Raw genomic sequence first — 23,781 nt, forward strand, 5'->3', positions numbered from 1 at the left:
TACGGGTTTCCACCTTCTCTCTTCTGTTTTCCCATCTCTCATCTCTGACCTCACTTGGCTGTGGTTTGAAGAGTGTGGTGTGTTGTTTGATCACTTTACAGGATCATCTGCAGCATCTCTCCACTAACATGCATGTCACCAAATAACAACACTGTGTGATGAGACATTTAAACTTTAGATTAAGATGTATTTGTTGCAGGAGTTTGGGGTTTTTTTAAAGGTTTTGTGAAAGAAAAAGTTTGAAAGTGAAATTTTTTTCAGCAGGATGGTAGGAAACACAGTCTATTCAGTGTGTTTACCTTCACCTGTTAATGGAATTCTGTCCGTCTTCATCTACAGGCCCACCCAGGATGTCTCCAAAATCCCAGCGGACACCTCGTGCTCACAGAGTGCCACCCTGCCGGACCACTGGAGTCCCTCCAGGAGTGGACTTAATTTCCCACAATGCCCCCGGAGATGTCCCAGTAACTCCACCAACCAGGAGCAGCTCCTCTGGGGGGACATGGTCCTCGGTGGTTAGCGGAGGTAAAAGAGTTCCTCTTTCTTTTCATTTCTTTATATTTGTGTATTTTTATTTTGATAATTTTCCAACTGCATGAGCATTTCTGCTTCATTGAAATATCACACAATAGAACAGCTTTGCAAAGGAGAAAATAAGTAATGGTTTAGTATGTTTTAAAGGACCTTGCAGTGCACTTAAAGGATTCATCAACTTTTTCTGCATTTGTGTATAATTTGTAAGTAAGCACCATTCTGTGGTATGATGAGTGCAAATGTGGGTGAAACCCTAACTCTTTCACTACTTATCCTCCAATGATAGACAATTAATCAAGATTTCGGAAGTTAGTTGTAGGTAGGGGTGGGCAATATGGCCCTTAAATAATATTGTGATATTTCAGTATAACAGTTTTCTTGATGATATGACAAAATAGTGAAAAATATATACAGAAGCAATTATTATTGATGTCAAGAATATACAGTTGCAACAAAATCAGTCATTTGCAAATGTAACTGTTTGCCTTCAAGTATTCAGAAGAAATATTCGGGTGCAACAGTATGATGTTATTATGTCAACAAGTTGCAATGTTGCCATCATCATTATATAAAATTTTTCGTCATATTAAAAATTATACCAGCATTATCATAAATGATATGATATGGCACACCCCTAGTTGTTGTAACTCAGAATATAGTTCATTGTGTAATCGCCTGAATTTCTTCCTCCCCTCCTCAGCTCACAGACCTCGCTCCCCCAGACAGAACAGTATGGGTGGAGCCTCCTCTGGCTCCTCCTCCCTCCCAGCACCCCAGACAGGAACAGTTCCTGTGGAAACTGTTGCCACAGCAACATCAGCTTCCTCTCCTACTGCTGCTAGCCCCGCCCCCAACATGGTCGCCTCTCCCGCAGGAGACGGTAGGGTTAAAGTTAACTCACACTTTTCACTGAGACTGATTGAAGAATACTACATATGATAAGATATATCTGATTTTTGTGCAGATTTGATGTTTTTGGTTTGGTAACTATCAGAAGCACTTGTCACAAATCCTTGCTCTTCTTTTGTGTTGCGAGCTTACAGACTATTTTTCTATTGCAGCAAAAGAGTGTCGTGTCCAGGAGACGAGACAGACATCCCCCACGGCAAACAAGGAGAACATTAAGCCCTTGGACAGCTCACCTAGTATCACCAGACCAGTCTGTAAAGGTACAGAAGACAGTGGACAGCAGTATTCACTGAATCCATTTGGTAATCACTGAAGCCCTCAATCCTGTATCTCTGTCCTTCCTCACCTTACAGGACCCCCTTCTATGGCACCAGACCACAGAAAACAAATAGATAATTTAAAGAAATTTAGTGTTGATTTTAGGGTAAGTGTCTCCTTATTTGTACAGAATAAAAATGCTGACAATCTCACATAACTAACCTCATGTTTATGTGCCTCCTCTAACTCATCTTTTCATCTTCCCTCTCCCAGTTGCAGTCTAGTTCAAACCCAGACCCTGCCTTTGACCAGATGATGACCAAGCCTCCCAGAGATACAGCGGACAAGCCGAAAGACCTTCCCCTGGACAAAGCCTCCTCAGCAGGGCGTGAGGGAACCGAAGACGGTGTTGTAGTGATATCTGCTGGCACTCCTGGTGGTGCCCCTGCTCCATCTATCACCACCACAAACACCAGTAAGCCTGGCAGCCCCGCTGCACTGTCCCCATCTCCCTCAGCCCCCGACCAGAAGAGGGCGGGGCTGGATGTGACATCACAGGGAGTGCAGACGACAGCGACGTCCGCGTTCAGCGGATCCAAGCATGAAGAGAAGGAGGAGAAAAAGGAGGCAGTACAAGAGTGAGTGGACAAGACAATATGGTTGAGACGGAAGTTGTGATGCAGATTTCTTTCTCATATAATTGTCATATAAGAACTGATAAATTAACAGTTACCCAATTAAATCCTACATTTACTGCTGTCTTGCTGCTGGAAATACTCACTAGAGCTTAAAATGACTTTTAGTCTGCTGCTTAAAATAATTCTCAACTAATGCACGATTTCCTTCTCTTTTGTGAAAAAACTACAATACCCAGCCGAGTCTTTCAAGAGTAATTCCAGATGGATAATTTAAATGTTAAACCTCTCAACTGTTTGTTCTCCTCCTGCAGTCAAGTGAGAAAATCAACTCTGAACCCAAATGCCAATGAGTTCAAACCCAGGTTCAATACGCAGGTCAGTGTGCGCAGATACTACACACTACACATTTTAAATACAACAAACTGAGATTGTTTGAAAACTCATTTCATATATCTCTGACTGCGTCTGTCTCCATTTATATCCTCGTTCATCAGCCCAAACCAGCCAACACCCCGACGCCTCCCCGGCCTCAGGGCCAGCCCAGCCCCTCCATTGTGGTCCAGCAGCCCCCAACTGTCTACGGTCAGACAGTTTGCTTCCCCCAAATGTATCCACTCACACCAGTCAGCCCCGGAGTGCAGGTGAGACACACGCCTGCATGCTGAGATGTGCAGTAGACAGATGTGTTTGTTTTTTCAGCGCAGATCACCTCAAGCGTCACATTGAATTAGTATGAAATGCAAAGTTCATTAAAACTAACAACCATCACCATGAGGTTTCCCAGCATGTCTGCTTATTTTTGTCCTCATTTTCCTTTTTTACTGCTTTTTTTTCTGGCTTTAATTAATCTCTTGTGCTTGCCATCATTACTGTCCCCCATTTCCTTTCTTTATTTTATTTTTAATAGGCATTATACATTTTGTTGTATTTTTTTGTAGATCTTAATTGCAGAACATTAACCCCCTCTTGTCATTAGTTTTCTTCCCTCTTTCATCTTCCAGACTCTGTTATTGATCTGAATTCTTTTTGCTGAATTATCTGTAACATGTTTAGCTAAATATTTGGGTTAACAAGCTTCATATGTTTAAAGAAAGGAGGAAATATATGACATTTGTATACAATATGATGTCAAAAGAATTTTTTAAGCACTCTTAAAGCACTTATAAGAGGATTTAAGCATATTGTTGATGAAAGCTGTTACATTTGTAGTCGTAAATCTATATATTTTTCCTGTGTTGCTTTAAGAAAAACTTGGTGATCCAACATCAGACACGTGTAAGCGATAAAGTACCTTGGTGAACAACTAAAGAGTGGCTCTTTTTTCCTTTTCTCCCCCTCCTCCTCTGTCTCTCGCTCCATTAGAAAAGCATAATATGGAAGGTTTGTGAATTTTTTAAATCCTTTTGTTTTTTTTTTAAAGCCCAATCAGTACTGAGATGTTTTGCTTGCTTGTTGAATTAATGCCATCAGATGTTGGTTTGCCAACTTCTTATTGCAATTCATCTTAAACTGTCATCACAGATGGACTTATAACTTCATCTTATTTCTATTGGCTTCATCGGTTTACCAGACAAATGGCTGTAAGCTAATAGGAGTTGGTGCCTCTTTGTTTTGCTGCAGTACTGTTTGTAAAAGAAATGCATGGTCTATAATGTTAAAGAGTTAAGGAATGGAAGATTTGAGTCAGCAGCATTTGAGTCATAGTTGTTAAACACCTTTTATCTGGCCAATAATAGACAGGAATAGAAAATGCATGTGGCCCCAGGTAAGAGATAATTCCCACAATCTCACGTGTATATGTGTTTTTAAAATGTTTTTGTATGTCTTCTGTGAGGGATTAGCTTCTAAATCTAATAGTTGGGGTCCACCCCAACAGATCGATTTTTAGAATAGTCCCACACAAAATTTCACCTGTTTTTAGTTGAGGGCTGTTTTTTATTCTTGTAGAAATTATTCTTAAGTTTGAGTATAAACTTGTTTTCTTCATCTGCCATCCTCATGCCCCTCCTCACTCCAGTCTCCAGCAGCTATGTACCAGGTTCAGATGCCTCATATGACAGTCAGCCAGTCTAAACCCTACAGACCAGGTAAAGGTGAGAATAACCACTGCTTTCTCTCATTTCCCTCCAACCCGCACCTCTCTTGCTGTTTCTCTGAAGCTAAATCTGGTGTAAAAAATACTGTATTGGCCCTAATGTAAGACCTTTTTTATATATTATGTTTGTAATCATATTATATTTGAGGATCAGCTGATTTTTTTTTTGTTGAATGTAGCAAATTCTGGTCCATTAGTGGTCACATTAAAGCTACAGTTGGTAAAACGCCTTGAAACTCGGAGATTAAAATCATCAGTCGGAGACCCGTAAGTTGACTGAGCTTGCTTCAAGTCGAGCAGTCGGTTTTTTTTTCTGTGCAATGTACTTCAGGAGATTTTTTGATCCTCAGATTTTACTGCCGAGTGAGTGCTCTTGACTTTTATGCCACTCTTTGATAAAAGGAGCTGCGTGGACATATAGGCAGCAACATAGGGGATAGAGAGGAGAGACCTTCTGCTGAGAAAGTCACATCAACTTTCGCATTTTACAGCTAAACGGTACAGTAAAATATGTTCAAATACGTGAGGTAAGAAATAAGCAATGCAGTAACAGAATCTGGACTCATTTTTGTCCAGCGTTGCCTAGTTTGACAGTTTGAACGCAATTTATGAGCAGCGATTGATGTGATGGACAGCTGCGTTACAGAATCCTCTTCTATGATTGATTGGGTTCGTTCATGTGCTGTGGATTATATCAGATGCTACAGGAAGCATAAGAAAGATCTTAGTTTTTTTCGTTTTCCGTCTCTTGCACTGACGCTAGTGTGTGGATGCAGTGAGAGTTTGATCAAATATGACAGATGTTATTTTCATAAAAGTTATCTTTAACATAGAGTAGCATTATGTTTTAAGTGCAAAGAACTGTTAAACTGAATAAAGAAAGAGTTGCTGCTAATTTGGATGAGCTGGATGAATGTGTAATCTATGGCATGCATCAAGCAAAGACTTTAATTGGTTTAAAAAAAGACATACGTTACATTGGATGTTTTTGATCAAGTTTTACTTCTCTTCATAAATTTCTCCAAATGTAACCATATTTTTTAAAAAACGGCTATTTTTCTTATCACCAGTTGTATTACATTCTGGACAATTCGGTTGCTACAAAACCAGCAGTACCCTTTTTTTTTTTTTTTTTTTTTTTTTTTAAAACTCCTCCACAATTCTGCTTCGTTCAGATTTATCAATATTAAACAAAACTTCTTCCCCATGAAATATCCTCATGACTTTCCAGTACCCAACATGCCCCAGCAGAGGTCAGACCAGCACCACCCACAAGGCACGCCCACCATGATGCACCCGGCGACGGCTGCAGGACCCCCTATAGTAGCACCGAGCCCCGCCTACTCTGCTCAGTACTTCACCTGCAGCCCTCAGCAGTTCACCAGTCAGCCGCTGGTCCAGCAGATGACGCATTACCAGTCACAGGTAAGCAGTTCATTCAGCCCAGCAGGCGCCACATGTAACCATTACAGCGATTCTGGTACTGTCAGCTAGTGCTGCCAGTCTCTATCTCTCCCAGCTGTTCACCACTAAGCCATTAGTCTGACAGATGCCTGCGGTCCAGCAGCTTGACAACATGCCAGTTTGTCTTCACATCTGATATCTGGAGTGCTGTTACCTGTTTGAAAGCAGGCTGTGACAGAACAAGTGCAGGAACAAAGAGGCAGTTAGGAGACTGGCTTCAGGGTGTTAAAGGGAAACATAATGACCACATATTAAAAAGTGATGGAATTTCATTTAGCTTTATTGCCGTTAACATTAATAAAACTTACTATACAATTAAGTGGGAGAAATAGGATGAGATAATGAAAGAGGGAGGGAAAAAGAGATTAGATTAAACTGAAAACAACTTAATTAGGTATTAAAACACTTATGAGAGATGTATGCAGGTTTTCCTACGGTATCTTTTTTTAAAGAAGCATTGATGTTGCTAGGTATGCGATCTTTGTCCCTGACATTCACAAAAAGATGCAGTAAACTCACAGTCGATGTGTTGGGGCATGGCACCCTATTATTTTCTCTTACAATACTACATTGTGAACAGCACATCCATGTTGAAATCATAGAAACTATGGCATCTCGTGTTATTTTGAAAGTATTTCTTTTGTCACAGACACCACTGATGAATCTTGTGTTTTGAATATTACAATCGTGCTATCGGTGATGTGTCATTGTTTTCATTCCAGTGCTTTGCACAGATTCATCACCTGCCCGACCGTCACTAATGTTACTTTGCATTGCGTCATTGAATCCTTGTCCTTGTCCAGGGTTGACTCCAAAATCCATAACAGTGACGCTGCACAGTGCTTCACTGTATCCATCTAGCTCCAAAGACAGATGAACATAATTAATGCAGTCACATGCAGCTGTGACTGCATTAGATGTTTGTACAATAAACTGTTTTCAATTGGTTGTATTCTGTCACAGCATATTTATTTCTACTTAGGTTATATTTTAGGTGCAGTTGTTTTTATAATTTGCCATGAGGTGCAGTGAATTCAGGTGAAAAAATTCAAAGCAGAACTCTGTTGATTTAATTTTTAGTATAAAGTTTTGGTACAGTTGTATTTATATTCTGTTTTTAGGAGGTGCACTGCGAGAAAGAACCTTAGGAATGTACCATAACGTGAAAATGATCATTTTGGCCATAATCATGCAGCCACTCAGTTTCCCTAGGACCAGGTTTCTCACAGTCATGGAGAACCTTGAAAGGTCATGGAATCTCTCAATCACCTTTTGCAGGTCTGAAAAAGTCATGTAATTAGTAAAAATTATTGAAAGTTTTGGAAAAGTCATGGGATTTGTTGAGTGGAATGAAATTGTTTCAGTCATTTTCTGTGGATAACTTGTTTCTGTCGGCATAATTTGGCTTTAATGTGTCAGTATGTGACGTTTCGTTTACCATCCATAGGTTTCTCGCTCTGTCGCTCTCTCTCAGCCCCTCATTCAAAAGTCATGGAAAAGTTTTGAAATTTTGTCCATGAAAATGGGTGTGAACCCTGTAGGACTCACTCAAATGACCACGCGTGGGTCCCTGGGACTGACTGCATCAAAAACGTATCAACATCACTGAAGAAGCTATCCATCCATCCACTGTCTACCGCTTATCCGGGGTCAGGTCGCGGGGGTAGCAGCCTAAGCTGAAGGAGCCATCCTCCGTAGATGTTGCATATTGTCTTGACACACAGTCACACATGAACATTGCTGTGATAAAATACCGTCTAAAAATGGCAACATTTGAATTTAATCAGGAAATATTTGATCAAACCAGGTGTTTAATATCATTTTTTGGTACTTGATGTTTTCAGTATTTGATGCTGGATGCCTCATTATAGTCTGCATCACTAATACGGAGCCATAGGCAAGGACAAAACCATGCTCAAATGACTGAGTTACACACACGGACTCTGATGCTGATGTTGTCTTCTGTCCTCATGTGTCTTCCAGGCGCAGCATGTGTTCAGTCCAGTAATGCAGGGCAGTGCCAGGATGATGGCGCCTCCCACACACGGCCAACCCACCCTCGTCTCTTCCTCAACTACACAGTACCCAGAGCAGACACACACCATGTATGGTACGTCAGCACACCGTGTGTGTATGCTCACATGCACTGCGCCAGAATGTGTTTTCATACCTTTCACCCTTACATCACACTTTAAAATTCCTTTTAAATAAAGTGGAAATTTTGTCAGACCAATTTAATTTTTACTTGTAGTCACGTTTTTTTCTGTTCATTTCAATGGACGAATAATCTTAATGCAGAAATCGCCTAATACTAAAAATGACAAGAAAAGGTCATAACACTTTAACACTTTAAAATTCCTTTTAAATAAAGCGGAAAGTTTTTGGACCAGTGCAATTTTTCCTAGTAATTAACCTAAAAACGTGTTCATGGGGCGCCCGGTGGCTCAGTGGATAGAGCGGCACCCCATGTACAGAGGCTGTGTCCTCGCCGCAGTGGCCGCGGGTTCAAGTCTGGCCTCGGCCCTTTGCTGCATGTCTCCCCGCTCTTTCTCCCCCTTTCACGCTCACACTGTCCTGTCAATTAAAGGCAATAAAAGCTAAAAAAAAAAACCCCATGTGTTTATAATTATAGTAACGCTACAGAACACCTCAAAATTCCTTTTAAATAATGTGAAAAACTTTATTCAGAGATAAGGTAATTTAACCTTTATTGCCATAATTATAAACACAAGTTTCTAAGTTTACAACTCATACAAGTTGATTTGTTCCAACTAGGTTTTCCAACTTGTCTAAAAGAAATGTACTAAATTACCATATTTATGAAGTATGTCAAAGGAATGTTAAAGTGTTAAACTGACTGGTGTCTCACAGTGTCTCCAGGGCCAATGCCTCAGCAGTACCCCCATCCCAGCGCCACCTTGCACCCTCACGCGCAGCACCCCCAGCCTTCTGCCACGCCTACAGGCCAAGGCCAGCAGGGTGGTCCCCCACAACATGGAGGTCCTCCTAACCACCCAGCTGCCAGCCCAGTCCAGCACCCACAGCACCCACAGGCAGCAGCAGGTGACCTGTCCTGCCTTGTTTCAAACAGAGCACTGCAGTACTGTTGTATAGTAGTTTTGTGTCTCTATTAGTGTGTATTTGTGTGTCGTAGCGGCAGCAGCAGCCCAGGCCCTCCACCTGGCCAACCAGGCCCCGCAGCAGCAGATGTACTCTGCCTTGGCCCCCACTCCCCCCTCCATGACCCCGGGGCCCAATCCTCAGTCTCCCCAGGCATCGTTCCCTTCTGCCCAGCAGACGGTCTATATCCACCCGCAGCAGGTGCAGCACGGCTACAACCACAACCACATGGCACACGTGCAGCAGGTAGGTCACAGCCTTTGGCTTATGTCTAACTACTTGGAGCATTGTATCTTTGTTTAATCTGAACATAGACAGAAGTGAAAATCTGACAACAAGTAGCACAACTATTTCTTAACAAACAGGCGTACATAGAGATTCTGTACAGTCTTGCCATTTCGGTGAGTTTGTCAGGTATTTTGCCTTAGTGCCTGTACAGAGAGCCTGTATACCAGAACCTAAGTTCATTGACTGTGTTCTGTAATCCACGCTACAGACAGAGCTGCTGCACAAAAATGCTGTACAGATTTATAAACTATTATTTGCTAAAATGAGACTTTATTAATCCCACATTGTGGAATTCATAGCCACTCAAGAATCAGAAGAGAAAAAGGGAAAAAAAGTGATTGAGTTATAAATGAGGATAAAAATCGGACAAAAACGGATTCAATTAAATAATAAAAAATATATCTATATATTATAAAAACATTTATTATACAGATGCTGTATGTCCATTATTAATATTTACACATGATAATTTTAATAAACACATGGTGTGTTGTATTTTTGTCGAAAAAATGTAGAAATATTAATCAGTCATTTATTTGTCACATGGAAACTATATTAGGTGAAACTTCAGTGAAATGTGCCCCCATCAGTTCCTTTAACCTGTACACTGTGTTTTAGTCGTTTTTTTGTGTTTTCTTACAATTTTGGCTGCTGCTTTATAATTGTCCAAGTTTCCGGATGGCTCCGGGAATCAGTGGTTCCTGGTTGTGGAACCCACCCTGACGAAAGCCAACCACAAAAAGCACCACCCACCTTTGCAGAATAGACACGAGCATACATTTAGCACAAACTAAGCAGAGCTAACAGAGAGGTGACTAAAAGCGTCAGTGTCTTTTTTCAAGTATACAAATATTATTGCACAGCATGTGGGAACACAAAAAGTAGCACTAACTTCCTTTTAAAAACACAAAAATCACTTCTTCTTTTTTTTTTTTTACATTTCTCTCTGTGTATGTATTGAACAAATCAGATACAACCTGTTAATTAGTGAGCTAAGTTTAAAGAGAGCCAGACTTGTCACTTCTCTCTGCTTCTTGTGTCACGCTTAGCTGGCTAATTGTCTTCTGACTCTTGCTGCACAAACATGAGACAAATATTGATTGTATCTAAATTTATAAAGAGAAAACACTTTTATTTGTCAAACTATTGACCTTTTTAACAATTGTACATTTGTTGGCATTGAAAAATATTTCAAACAATATATTTATGTTGTTACCTAAAACCAAAATTCCTTACAGAGCTTTTAAATAGTAACAATGCATCTTTCTGCCTGTGGTTAAAAATGAGCAGAATGCCTGCAGACTTGTTCTTACTGTATTTGATGGATTGATGTTGTTGAGTTCTGCAGTTCAATTTGTCGTTTGAACAGAGATTATTTATCATTTTATTTATCACCAGAGGGATGGTGTGCGTCATGCTTTATTTTGTCATCCACACACAGAAATTGTCCACAGGTCTTAACCACAGTTTCCATTCATGCTGCTGCCGTCAGTAACACACAGACAGGAGCTGTGAATGTTGTGGCCTCGATGCTCGTCTTTTTTTTTTATTATTAACTTGACTGTTTGTCTCTCACTGGCGTTCTCACTTTTGCTCTTGCTGTCGCACACACTTTAACACTTTCTGTCACACGCAGGCCCATATGCAGTCTGGTATAGTGCAGTCTCACCACCCGGCACAGACCCATCCCACGATGATGCTTATGGCTACCCAGGGTCCTCCAGGGGGTCCGCAGCCTCCCATGCCCCAGACTGCCCTCAACCCCATTCCCGTTTCCTCCACCACACATTTCTCCTACCTGGCACATCCACAAGGTAAGTTTATTTTATTAACTAGCACACTCCAGCCGGGTGGAGTCAGGGATATATGCACTATTTTTCCCCCTCTTAAGTAAAGGGATCTGCATGATACGCTTGTCATTGTTTCTTACTAGGTGTTGTTTATACTTGTGTACATGCACATTAAGGCATCTGAGTGATTAACCCTTTACGAGTCTGGCTGAAATGTCAAATTGATCAATGAAGATACATTTTTTTGCACAATGCAAAAGATATCCACATCATGACATCGTAATCAACCTCTTATATCAAAAAGATCGATTTTCTGTACAAATGCTGTTTGAATAATTTGCTTATAGTAATCAAATAATCTGCATACAGTTTACATTTTGGGTCTTTTCAAAAAACGACAACAGATGGTGGCTCTTTTTTTTCCAGCATGTTGAATCTGCATCAGAGCCTGCAGAGCCTACCGCGTCAGTGATACTGCTTTACCGCTAAAATTAGCATGTGCACGCAGGTTTTTTAAGCACGGGTAAACCTGCTAAATATGAGCAATTTGCTGCATTCCCTGCCTCTGAACACCTCTGGAGAGTGAATCTGCCCTTCTGTTAGCTGGCCTGTGTGTGTGTGTGTTGCTTTGTTGGTCTGTCTGTGCGACATCACAGACGTGCAGGAGAACAAGTAAACAGTAGAAAGAAGCAGGAACAGAGATCTTTGAAAACCTTTCAGTGGTTTCTTTTCTTCGTCCCCCTTGCAAACTCGGTGCAGATATATTTGGATCGATTTTTTAGCACTGCTTTAGGAGGAGAAGGACAGTAATTAGTGACAGCACATCATTGCATCTCTTCAGTTAAGGAGCTAAAATTACTGCGTTCATCTGGGTGTTATGTTCCCATCAAAGCCGATCGGAGCTGGAGGCGATAAAAACCGTGTCTGCTGCAGAGTCATTTGACCTGGGTGTGAATGCTGATTGCATTAATAAACCAGATGTTCGTGGGTGTTTTTTTTGTGCAGTGGGAATGAGGCTTGAGAGAGATAAGTCTGATTGGTAGTTACACTCAGCACATAAGAGAAGTAGAAGTAAGGAAACTAAACAAACAGCTAATGTGAGATGAAAACACACTTGTTAAATGAGATGCGTTTGTTTTGGTTTTATTTAACAAAAGGTGATTTAACGTGCAAACTGGCTAACTAGCATCTTGAATCCCTCCTATCAGTCGTCTTGTTTCTCTTTTTGAATGACAAATACAGACTAGTTGGCTGTTGGCTGTGGTTGCGGTGTATTCAGGTGCCAATTTTTGGCCGTGACACAGGAGATGTGAGGCAGTCAGCCTTTGTCACCACTAGTTTTTTAAAGTTGGTTAGGTGTGTCTGAGCCGTTAGACAAACTGCCAAAAAGAACAAGCCAATGAGATGCAGCAGTAAAACTTGAGGTCCCTCAGGCTACCTTGTGTGGTCGACTCAGACAACGAGAAACAGTCGTGGGTGCTAGTGATGGAGACAGAAAACAAATGTGCACGCAAAAAGCACCTGTGGTTGAAACCGCTCTCGTCATGTGGAACAGTAATGCTTGGTCATTAATGCCCCTCGTTACTTTATTTTCATGTGATAAATATACAGATGTCAGTTAGATGGTTTGACCTGGATAGACGCAGTCGTTATTTGAAATATAGACAAACCCCTTACATTAGACAAAATTAAGCCCTGACAGTCCCAGTAAGAAGAAATTTACAGTCCATGCTGATCAGCCACAATTTATGAGTCCATTGTGACTCCAGATGGCTAACTGGATCTCACAGCGGATCTAACAATCACATCCACCAGAGGAACAGACTGAAAAAAGCCTAATTTGTGCTGGCAGTATTTATTGACGAGATATTATCAAGAGGTGAAGCTGTGGGTGGACTCTCCTCTGACAATCTGTCCATATCCACTGCCCAAAGTTTGTATTTATGGTGTGTAATTCCCTCTGTTTCTCCAGACAGTGTTTACGAAACAAAAAGAGAGAATCTTGCTAAAGGCCCACTTAATTTTTGAACTGAAGCTGCTGAAGCTTTATGCTTTGTTCACACTGCAGTAACAGCATGGCCGGCTACATTATCACCAAGTTGCAGCTGATGTGTCGCTCAGACGCTTGTTAATGTAGTCAAGTCTTGACAGGGCTGAGTGTGTCTGCTACTTACCACAAAGCAACGCACCGAAAGCCATCTAAGTTTGTATTTAATCAGAAAAGTATCTTTGCTTTTGATCACTGTCTGTGCCTCATTTTAATATGATATTTCGTCGCCCTGCGTGTGCCACAATGCACATAAAGCTTGCTGAGTGTCAGCATCATTGGAGCGCTGAAAAAAGTCGAAGCAAGTTCAACTTTTATTTGTAGCTCATCAGCTGCAGCAAGTGTTGGGCATCGGGTTGCAGCTTTTCCACAATCTGTTTATTGAATAGATAGAAAAGATGTAAATATGTAGTTCATTCAGTGGAGAAGAAACAAAAAAGTAGTTGGTAAAACAGGAACAATACAAAACAAATACTGCAAATCAAATCAGTATCCAAACCAAGACAAGAACAAACATTTAAAAATTAAAGTAATATAAAAAATTGCAAAAATATGTGTATGATGGTAAAAGTGACAATTTAATTTCCCTAAAATTCATGGTTAATCTTTCAGGTACATGTCAAAGTCCAGCTTTCATGTATGCTTGAAAAAGGATTATTGATCAGTCTTTTGAGTCATTTTTGTTTAAATTTGTTTGGTTCTTCTTCGTGAAGTCCACATTTCTGATATTACAAATACCTTCCTACCTTCCACTAAAACATGACATACACTGTCTGTTTAGTTCAGGCTTGCACTGACCTGTTTGCACAATATAGTTTATTCACTGAAGTAACCATATTCCTCCAGAAAACCTGCCTCTGCACAGGCAGCATGTTTACTTACCTTTATACCTACCTGCAATACTTGATTAAGAAAAAGATTATTCGTCTTAAATTTGGGTAAAAAGTGTCTTCAAAGGGTCTTCAAAAGCCTTAGATTTAAGTGTCTGATACCCGCACACACCCTGCTATTACCTTAAGAGACACGTTAAAAAATGAGAATCTATCCCATAAAGTGAATGCCCCCCAAATTTTATCTTTTGCATACATTACCCTTTACAGGGTTCCTGTAGATTCTTAAAAAGTATCGGCATTGAATTCATTAATCTAAAAATAAGACCATAAATGGTATTCAAAAGTCTTAGAAATGCTCATACATGGGAAGTAAGATTTTATAAATTGTTGCATTGTTTCTCAAAAGAATTGGTGACATCTATTTTTTTTGTTAAATAATTTAAGAAATTCTTTTTCTTAAACTCGTCATGGTGGGAATCCAAATAGTGGAATCTCACATGCAGGTTGAGAAACACAAAACTTCCCAGAAAATCGTCCTTCTGTCTGTAAACTAAATGATAATGTAGTTTGTTCATTGTCTTGCATGTGTTCCACTCTAAGGGTTGTTTTTCCAGCATTCGACATAGACAATCTGACTTTTTTTTTTTTTTTTTTTTCAAAAGTCATGTTTTATGTTACAATTAGTATTTGGGCAAAATAAAATTGCCCTTCAAGTTTGGTTATTAGAAAATTGGCCTTAAACTCAATTCTGAGTGGTGCTAAAATAGTCTTAAATCTACCTTTCTTGAAGCTGCAGGAACCCAGCCTTTACTGTGTAATTGTAAACAATCCATTAACTTCACATTTCCCCCATTTTGTCTCGTCCCTGCAGTGCAACCTCATCATCAGCAGCAGCTGTAGATAGAGGGCGCCAGCGAGCCGAGGGACCCGCTCTGTGTCCCGCTTCTCAACCAGAGCCTTCATAACCAGGCGATGAAGAGAATGAGAGCCCTCCCTCTCCTCTCTTTCCTCATCCTCACCAGACATGCTTCACATCAGCTTTTCTCTCTCCCTCCCTCCCTCCCAGACTAGGCAATAAGAGAATGTTAACAGGTTGATGCAGTGACATGTTTTAACGAGCTAGAGAGTTTCAATGGGCAAGACTCCTCTTATTCAGCCCCTGTTCACACACACACACACACACACACACACACACACACACACACACACATACAGGGGTCCCAAATTGCAACATGAGTCAGCTTGCCAAGTGAAAGAGAGAATGAGAGAAACTAATCAGTGAGAGTGAATAAGAAAATTCAACTGGAACTTGTATTTTGTCTGCACCTTGTTTTGAAGAAAAAAAAAATCTTCCAACTGTTAGACAGTATTAATCTTACTGTTTATTGCTGCTGCTATGTGCTGCGTTTGTTTCCAGACTACATGACAGGTTTCTAACCAAACTAAAAACGAAACATGACAAGAAGCTTCCTGTGAAATAAACACGTTTTCGGCAGCCGAGAGGACAGGAGAAACGTTATTTATGAAATTATAATGGCTGAGGTGATCAGATCCCACTTCTCACCTGACCCTTATGTAACTTTTAAGTTAAAACTTTTACTTTGTAGATAATATAAATAATTTAAAAAATGAGCAAAAAAATTTAAAAACAATAAAAAAGTTTTAAAAACTGAATGGCTCTGTGGTTGCATTGCATCTGGTGCTTCTTTACATGAACATAGGCACTAAAGTTCTGTCCAAAGCTCTTATATTATGCTTGTTTTTAGGTTCATGCTTGTATTTTGGGTTTCTTATAGAACATGTTAACATTAGGGCAATATGTAAATATTACATCAATATCATGATACAAGTGTAAATATTGTAGATTTTGGATATTGTAATAAATGTGTTTTTTCCTGGTTTTAAAGGCTGCATTACAGTAAAGTAGTGGTAGGCAATATATGAAGTGTACTCGATGTATCGTGGCTGGTTCCACTGAGGATGTACAAAATTATGTCTGAGACAAAAGAGTAGAAATTGTCCCGCTGGACTTAAATAGGTGGAGAAAAGTCAGAAATCATGCTGTAGACATGAGTTTTAGATATAATGCCTCTACAGTGTGGGTGAATATCAGTTTGCTGTTGGGTGAAGTTACAAACTGGCTCTGTTATTGTGACAAGTAGGGTGTTTGCACAAAAGATTTATTTAGCAAATTGGTTTGATTCTTTCAAAAACACGGGGAGAAGACAATGAGCAACTTAAAAAGAAATCACTCAATAATCCAAAATTACCAAAAATATACTGAATTTCTTTTTTTTTTTTTTAAAAAAAAAAAAAGAAGGTAAAAACAAACAAGGAAATTACTTGGAAAATTTTTGCTTAATGTGCTTCTTTTTTTATCTCTCTCTAGCTCTATCTTTTACATAATAATAATATTCTAAATCCAATAATTTCTCACAATTTGCTGAACACTTTTTGCCAAGTTGCTCATTGTCTTTATTTCTGTGTTTTCAAAAGAAAACAACCCAATTGATGAATACTTGTTTATGTCCTTGTTCTAATGCTGCACAAGAAAAGTAATGATGCAGGTTTCAAAGGGCGAATTAAACAGTCGACATGCATATGACATATGCATGGACGTGTGTCAGGTGTGCTGCGGAGGTGCTAGAAGGTGCAAAACCAAAAAGCATTAATGCAGGGCGGATACCTGCTGAAGGGAGGGAGAGAGCGAGCCAACACCCGCAGCAGCTTTTATAGCCTGGAAGGCCCAGGTGAGCCTAATCAAGGTAACGGCGCTCCCGTGTCGGCCTGCGGCTGCATGAAGTTGGCAAGGACATCATCTGAGACAGTGGGAGGACTGCACAGAGAAACACGCACACTGTAAAGATCCAAACCACAGACTGCAGGAAATAACCGTGATGTCCCTCATTGGTTTGTTGACGGCCGGGGAGCTCGGGAACACCTTAAAACTTTTTATCTCTCCACGCAGTCTGCACACCGCTGCGACAGACCTGGTTTAAAAGTATCCGTTCAAGTTTTGATGTCTTGGATTTTTGGAGCCAGAAGTGACCATATGTTCCTGCATCAAACTGCTCACAACAAGGTCTGTGGATTATCTTTTGTGATTTCTGGAAAAAGTTTTTCAAATGCGTTTTTGTGGCGCTTTAAGCGCCACAAAGTGCCATTTGTCTAGCTCCATTACATTAAAGAGAAGGCAGACATCTTTACAGCTGATATCTCAGCACTCAGCAACAGACATAACAGCACTACAGGTAAGAGGAAAAATGTTGATTCTAAATTTTGGGTGAACTGTCCCTTTAAAACAGCATCATTTACCTGTGACCTCATTCAGCAGGTGTTTGGAGATCAACGTGATGCCGAGACTTCAGAGAGACTGCACACGGAAATCACAATCTGATCACGTGAGTCACTTTTTTTTTTGGTTAGGTTTATTTTACAAAAAGTCAAATATACAGTTGATATATATTTAATATAATTTAGATACTTCTAACTGAAAAGTATGCAAACACAATGACAGGTTTTAAAAAGCAGTTGTGGTGTCAGGTTGATTGGGAATGTTTACAGTGCTAAGTTAACAAACAGGATGAACAGTATTGAGAACACATTACATTCACCAACTGGAAATTTTTAAAATAAACATACGGGGGAGCCCAAAGGTGTTGCTGGAGCGGATGTTGACGGTTAAACACACCTGAGTTATACAGAGATCTTCTTGAGCGTTAACTCGATTCTTGCAGAGAAATTAGATTGAACCATGACACAAAACAAAAAGCAGTTGGAAAATGTGGTAGCCCTGGTTTTAAATATTGCATTTTTTTCTGGGAACTTTGGCATTCATCAAATATATTTTCTTCGGTCTTATGAGCAGGTGCAAACATTGAATTCTTACTAAATTTATCCATCTGGAAACCTCAGATCGCTTCTTTCATACATTAAAAAAAATAAAAGGTGTGAAATTGGGAGCGTCTCTCTGATATTGCACTACACAAGTTCTGCACCACATCACACCCTGAGCTTTCGAAAAGGGGAAAAGCAACAGCAGCTTTCTGGCAAAGGCACAGTCATTCTCCCTAAAAGTAAAAAAATATATATAAATCAGCAAAGAGAGTGGACTGATAGTCAAAACAGTTGTTACCGTTGCTTTCCTTTAGCAGAAATAAAACAGAGAAGTGATGAGGGGTTTGTTTAGACTCGAGCACATAAAGGCAGGAAGACCAACCGTACTTTTGCCAAAAACATCCTTGTTTTTGTTCCCCTTATAAACATTTTAAAGATGTCAGTCTTGATCATGATCAAAGAGAACTACACAACCATTGTAAAAATGTTCCTTTGGTAGACAAAAGCTGACTTATTGCGCTACGAGAGGAGTTAATCACAGCGGATTTTATGTATTTCTGTTATAAAAATAAAACACCGGAGGAGAGAGAGAGCGCAGAGAGAATCAGGTCTAAACCAAATGTTAAACGCAGAAATACTGAGGCTAATCAACTGCTTAAGTTAGTGTTAAAGCAAGTTAGAAGACAGACAATTCCTAGCAAACTATTTCCAAGACGCACCCTGTCACTAATGCAAGAGAAGCTTCAGCTACTGAAACAAAATTACAGAAAGTGGCATCAAACTACTAATTTTATGAGGAAAACATGTCACTGTTTCTGGGATATTCAGTGTTTTTCTGTGAGGAGAGACGAGGTTTACGAGTCAGAAACACAAACATTTTGGTGTACAAATGAGCTCTTTAGGTGTTTTTGAGGAAATTCAGACGTGGTCGTGGATGAGAAGAAACATCTCACATGCAACTTTCATGGATTTTTGGACGTGTTCCTTTGTATGTATGTATCTCAGCTCTTGACAACGAAATTCACACGTGAGTTGAAAGATGTACGCCTGTTATAGTCGGTGCAGCTTTAAAACTGGTGGTTTAAACCTTTAAAGGACATAATATGCAGGATGCAGGATTTCTGTGCGGTAAAAAGAAAATAAGAATAAGTCAGAGGCAGTCTCTGCAGATAAAAACACACACTTCTCGTGGGTCCTCAGTGATGACAGATGACATTCGTTTAAGACCTGCGACCAGTGGTTGATAAACGATTAGTCAATCATAAGAAAATTAATCACCTATTATTTTGATAATCAGTCAGTTGTTTCAGTTATTTTCTTTCTTTTTTTTGCTGCTTTTCTTCTTCACGATAGTAAATGAAAAGTGTTTGGGTTTTGGACTATTGATTGGACAAAAGTAACAATCTGAAGACGTCACTTTGGTCTCTGGAAAGTTGTGATTCACATTTTAAACAACTAATTGATTCATCGTTAAAAAAAAAACCCCATAAGGGTAACTGATAACGAAAATAAGCCCTAAAAAAAACCCCATAAGGGTAACTGATAACGAAAATAAGCCCTATTATTGTGTGAGTCTTAACACTGTTTTTTTGGAAAAAGAAATCCTGCATAGTATACCTGTAAAAGTATGATGACAAACTCTGAAGGCACCTAAAATTATTGATTGGTCATAAAAATTAAAGTGCTCAGAAACATGAAGCTAGACGATAAAGACTGATGGCTGCTGTTTAACATGTCAGGACACATTTGGACACTTTGCTGACTGAGACGAAACCTCCCTCAAAAAGTCCCTAATTCAAAACATGGATGTTCTATTATATATCCTGTAAAAACATACTATTTTCCCAGTCCCTCCATGTTTTTTCTATTGGCTGCAGTTGTTAACCTGTGCAGAAAATACTAAGAAAAATAATTAATGCTATGAGTGAAAGAGCATGTTTGGAGACATGATGCTACTCCCAGAATCACGAAGTCTGAAGAAGCTGTAAGAAAATACATGTTTGTATCTACAGAGGCACTTTTGTGACTTCAGTGTCCCTCTGTCTCGCAGGAGTTTCATCACATCTCCATCTCTATTTTTTAGGAGCCCTTTAAGGTTTGATGTGAGATTATTTCATCTGAAACCTGGGCCCAAGTTTCCAGAGCTTTGACCCTCCAAGTGATTCAGTCCGTCCTTGTTTTTGGTGTGTAGATGAAGTGTTTCCTCCTCTCGCTCTTTGGAGTGAAGCCTTTCAAGTTTACCTTTTCTGATGGCCGCTTGCGTGAGCTTTATGTGTCCAAAATTTCACTTGGTGGTGCTCGTTTTGTTGACACAATACTTTTAATGCCACAAAATCAATATAAGGGAGTGAAATTATTATAGTAAAAAGAAGAAGAGAGAAGCAGAGAAAAAGCTTAAATCATCTGCTTTCCTGATGGTTGCTCATCTATCACACCTGACTTTATACCAATGGTATAAAAGATGGTAAAAATAGTGTAAGTCCCATCCACTTAATTTTTTTTCTTTAATGTTTATGTCTCATAAAATGTTGGACCTTGACAATACTGGAGTGTATTTGTGCAAAGTTTGTCTCTAGAGATGTTTTTAACATTACTCTGCTGGAGGAGTTTTTGCACTTCCCAAAAATCTCTAATGTAAACGTACAAGCTAAATGATGTACGTCACTAATACAAAAGCCAGTCGCCATCTAATACAGTAAACGTATATAGACAGGGGAGCAGACTTCAATACAACAACTGCAAAGAAACCGGAAATCTCAGCGCAGAGCGGACTTCTCACAGAGCAGTTAGCATTAGCATAGTGGAAGTTTTGATGAAACATGGTGGTGAGCAGCTTCCCTCCACTGTCTACCAAAACCTGACGTAACAGATATTATTGTCAGATTAGTGTGTCAGCCACCGCCAGTTACCAAACAAGCCACCAAACATCAAATAAAAAGTTGCCTCATACATCTGATTGACTGATCCAGTTTTGTATCTGTTCTGTGGGTTAACCAACAACAAAATCATTATTAGTTTAAGTATATTTGTGTCTTGAGTGGGACTTTAAATTTAATTGTTATGATATTTTTCCATTTTCCTTGATTTTGTGGCAGAAAATGTAAATATTTCTGTGTTCACTTAAAAGTTCATTTGTGCACATAAAGCCTTTGGCGCTTGAAATGCAACTTGTGAAACTACAAAGACGCTTGATGCTGATTTTGGAAAAGCTAGCAGTGTGTACTGGGACTCACCATTATCACACACACACACACACACACACACACACACACACACACACACACACACACACACACACACACACACACACACACACACCAAACAGCGACAGAACAGTGCTGATGAAAGCAAAGTGTGAATAATTCCTATGGTTCTCTGTATCAGGTTTTACTTTTTTTTTTTTTTAATAAGAGCTTCCCAGCTGACTTTAACCAAGTTTTCCCCTTTCTACTTATTTTTTAAATTTTTCTATAAAAGAATCTGTGTATAGAAAAAAATACACATTGTTTCCAAGGTGCACTGAAAGCGTTGTGCACTTAAATATATAATAATACGCAAGAGGAGGAATATCTAATAGAGCATGTCGGCACTCTAAAATAAGAGTGCTTTCTCGTTTGTGTTTGTGTAAAATTATGGGAGTTTACTCCACACAAACTTCTGTGTGTCAAGGGTAAATGTCTTAAATATTTTTAAAGGAGCACTTGATTAAACCAGCTTGCCAAAGAAGTTGATCAAGCGCGCCTCTAAATTCAAATGAGTAGAAACATGTCTCAAATCTTTTTCTTTTTTTTTGCCCGGGCTCGAGGACAGCTACCATGTGGCTCTCCCTCTCTCACACAGAACCTCAACATCAATAAAAGGAGAATAATCATTATATTAAAACCTATTATAAAACTCCCAAAAATACATTCACTGTGGTGTCTGATGCTGGAAAACACACTCCCGGCACAGATAGAGTGAGTGTGAGTGTGTTTTGGCAAAGACTTATTGGCTCATGTTCATGAGTCTGCTATAATCGCGTCAGCATCAGCACTCTCTGAGAGTCTCACACACGTGTGAAGCTGGGTAACAAAATGTGTGTGTACCACGTGTGTGTGATGGTGTCACAGGTGACAGCTGTCTGTCAGAAATGATGGAGGAGTCAGCGGGTCAAAGCAACATGTACTGGTTGTCTATCGCCCGCTTGCGACTTCGGTCAGGCTCCAGCTCGTAGTCTGAGTCCCGCTGAGGGATGTGAGGGTTTGGGTGGCGCAGCAGGGGTCGCCTCCCCACAGATTCACTCCGACGGAGAGGAGCAGGGGCTGGCGGAGGAGGGTCAGGGGCGGGGTTGGTGCGAGTGAAAGGGCGGCTTCCCTGCTGGGACACAGAGCTGGGACTGGAAGTGGTGCTGGTGGTGGTGCTAGTGGAGCAGGAGGAGCGGGGCTGACTGGAGCTGCGGACCAGACTGCAGTGAGCCAAGCTGGGCTCAGAGCTCCACCGATGGAGGGAGAAAGGGACGAGGAGAGCGCCTGAGAGCTGACCTGAGATTAAAAAAACAGAGGAATTTAAAGTTTTGGTAACTAACATTAAGCAGGAACTTAACACAGAGATTGTCATTATTGTCATTAATAAAGGATGACTCTAAATCTTCTTTTTTGTAATTTTAGTCTCCATTACTTTTGGAAATATTAACTCTTTGAAACCTGGAGTGACATCACTTTCCTTGTGCGGCTTTCAGATGCCTTTCACAAGTATTTAAACCTTTGAACCCTGAGCAAATGGTGTGATTGATCTCAAAAACATGGGACAAAAGGCAAGAAAGGTAAAAAATGTTCCACAAAGTACTTGAAAAATTGCTAAATTTAGAAAATTATTTTTTTTTTAAAAGCTAGGGGAAATGTCAAGGGAAAAAATAAAAATGTCCTTATTTTGGTTTATTTTTTTAAATGTCTTTTTTTGTTTTCCTTTCCTTTTTACTAATTTCTTGCCAATTTTTGGGAAATTTCTTCTTACATTGCTTATTGCCTTCCTCCCTTGATTTTGAAAGAAATCAAGTGCTCAGGTTTCAAACTTAACTTACTTGCTGAAATCTGAGAACATATCAACATCTCTAAAACTGACCCAAACCCAAACTAAAACCCAAACAGTCAATGAGGTAAACAGAGTGGCAGAGTCTCACCCTGTGATGGAGGGCTGGAGCCCGCCACTACAAAGCTGGACAGTGTGACGGCACCGGCGGCTCCACACTCTAACGGGATTGGGAAGAGGCGGAAGTGGCTGAGCATGTCCATAACAGAGGGAAAGCGCAGGTGTTGCACCCTGCACTGACCCCATTCTGTTAGCGAGAGGCGCAGGTGCTGCAGAGACAGAGACGGAGACACAGAGGCGTGAGCTCAGAAAAACATCAAGAAAAGACATTTTTATACAGTTCGAGTCAGAGCATGATCTGTTTTTTGCTTTTTCCTGCAGGGCAGCATTCACACTTTTTTGCGTGTCTGTATAACTCTTCCTCATTCAAATATTTACCAATGTGAAGAAACGAGGTTGTCACCAGTTTGACGTGAGCAGGTGAAAATAGGAACAATGTGGGTTCATATTACTACATTTTTTGGTTAACCACTTCAGATTGTGAAGTAAAGTGTTGGTGTAAACGATGTGAGGAGACGTACCTTTGCTTTACCCTGGTAGTTGAACGTGAGGACGTAGTCTCCTCTTCGTGTCTCGCTCTGTCGGACCAGAAACACTCCGTGTCCCTCCGGTCCAGAGCTCTGAACCAGGTGGGCGGCCTTAACGCGGGAGATGGGCCCGTGGAACCAGGGGTAGGAGAACAGGAAGTGATCGGCCTTCTGGACAGCAAGCTCGGGCAGGGTGAAGGTAGCAGGGCCTAGAGCGGAGAAACGGAAAAATAAAATGGTTTGATTTTTATATATCATACAGCTAGTCTAATCAATACTTTCATATTAACTCTTTGAAACCTGAGCAATGTTTT

At 40.2% G+C, this 23,781-nt stretch overlaps 2 protein-coding genes across 11 annotated transcripts in view; one reads left to right on the forward strand and one right to left on the reverse strand.

The window, feature by feature from the left end:
• The window catches only part of atxn2 (ataxin 2), a 31,225-nt gene extending 16,040 nt beyond the window's left edge, over nucleotides 1–15,185 (forward strand). For 3 of the 8 annotated variants that reach the window (XM_042487663.1, XM_042487669.1, XM_042487665.1), the window contains 15 exons: nucleotides 340–525; nucleotides 1,235–1,414; nucleotides 1,596–1,703; nucleotides 1,797–1,867; nucleotides 1,975–2,339; nucleotides 2,651–2,714; nucleotides 2,834–2,980; nucleotides 3,702–3,719; nucleotides 4,357–4,432; nucleotides 5,666–5,859; nucleotides 7,882–8,008; nucleotides 8,770–8,961; nucleotides 9,053–9,264; nucleotides 10,943–11,120; nucleotides 14,848–15,185. In XM_042487663.1, the coding sequence (XP_042343597.1) occupies nucleotides 340–525; nucleotides 1,235–1,414; nucleotides 1,596–1,703; nucleotides 1,797–1,867; nucleotides 1,975–2,339; nucleotides 2,651–2,714; nucleotides 2,834–2,980; nucleotides 3,702–3,719; nucleotides 4,357–4,432; nucleotides 5,666–5,859; nucleotides 7,882–8,008; nucleotides 8,770–8,961; nucleotides 9,053–9,264; nucleotides 10,943–11,120; nucleotides 14,848–14,876 (2,147 nt within the window). In that variant the 3' untranslated portion in view covers nucleotides 14,877–15,185. The remainder of the gene's footprint in view (nucleotides 1–339; nucleotides 526–1,234; nucleotides 1,415–1,595; nucleotides 1,704–1,796; nucleotides 1,868–1,974; nucleotides 2,340–2,650; nucleotides 2,715–2,833; nucleotides 2,981–3,701; nucleotides 3,720–4,356; nucleotides 4,433–5,665; nucleotides 5,860–7,881; nucleotides 8,009–8,769; nucleotides 8,962–9,052; nucleotides 9,265–10,942; nucleotides 11,121–14,847) is intronic. The other 5 variants (XM_042487664.1, XM_042487670.1, XM_042487666.1 and 2 more) reach the window with 3 other exon arrangements.
• A 5,880-nt stretch (nucleotides 15,186–21,065) lies between these two features.
• Nucleotides 21,066–23,781, reverse strand: part of sh2b3 (SH2B adaptor protein 3) — a 67,982-nt gene continuing 65,266 nt past the window's right edge. For all 3 annotated transcript variants that reach the window (XM_042487671.1, XM_042487672.1, XM_042487673.1), the window contains exons 6-8: nucleotides 23,462–23,676; nucleotides 22,972–23,149; nucleotides 21,066–22,333 (exon numbers count right to left, since the gene is read on the reverse strand). In XM_042487671.1, coding sequence (XP_042343605.1) covers nucleotides 21,963–22,333; nucleotides 22,972–23,149; nucleotides 23,462–23,676 — 764 coding nt within the window. In that variant the 3' untranslated portion in view covers nucleotides 21,066–21,962. The remainder of the gene's footprint in view (nucleotides 22,334–22,971; nucleotides 23,150–23,461; nucleotides 23,677–23,781) is intronic.

Source organism: Plectropomus leopardus, chromosome 6, assembly GCF_008729295.1.
Source record: "Plectropomus leopardus isolate mb chromosome 6, YSFRI_Pleo_2.0, whole genome shotgun sequence".
NCBI lineage: Eukaryota > Metazoa > Chordata > Actinopteri > Perciformes > Serranidae > Plectropomus > Plectropomus leopardus.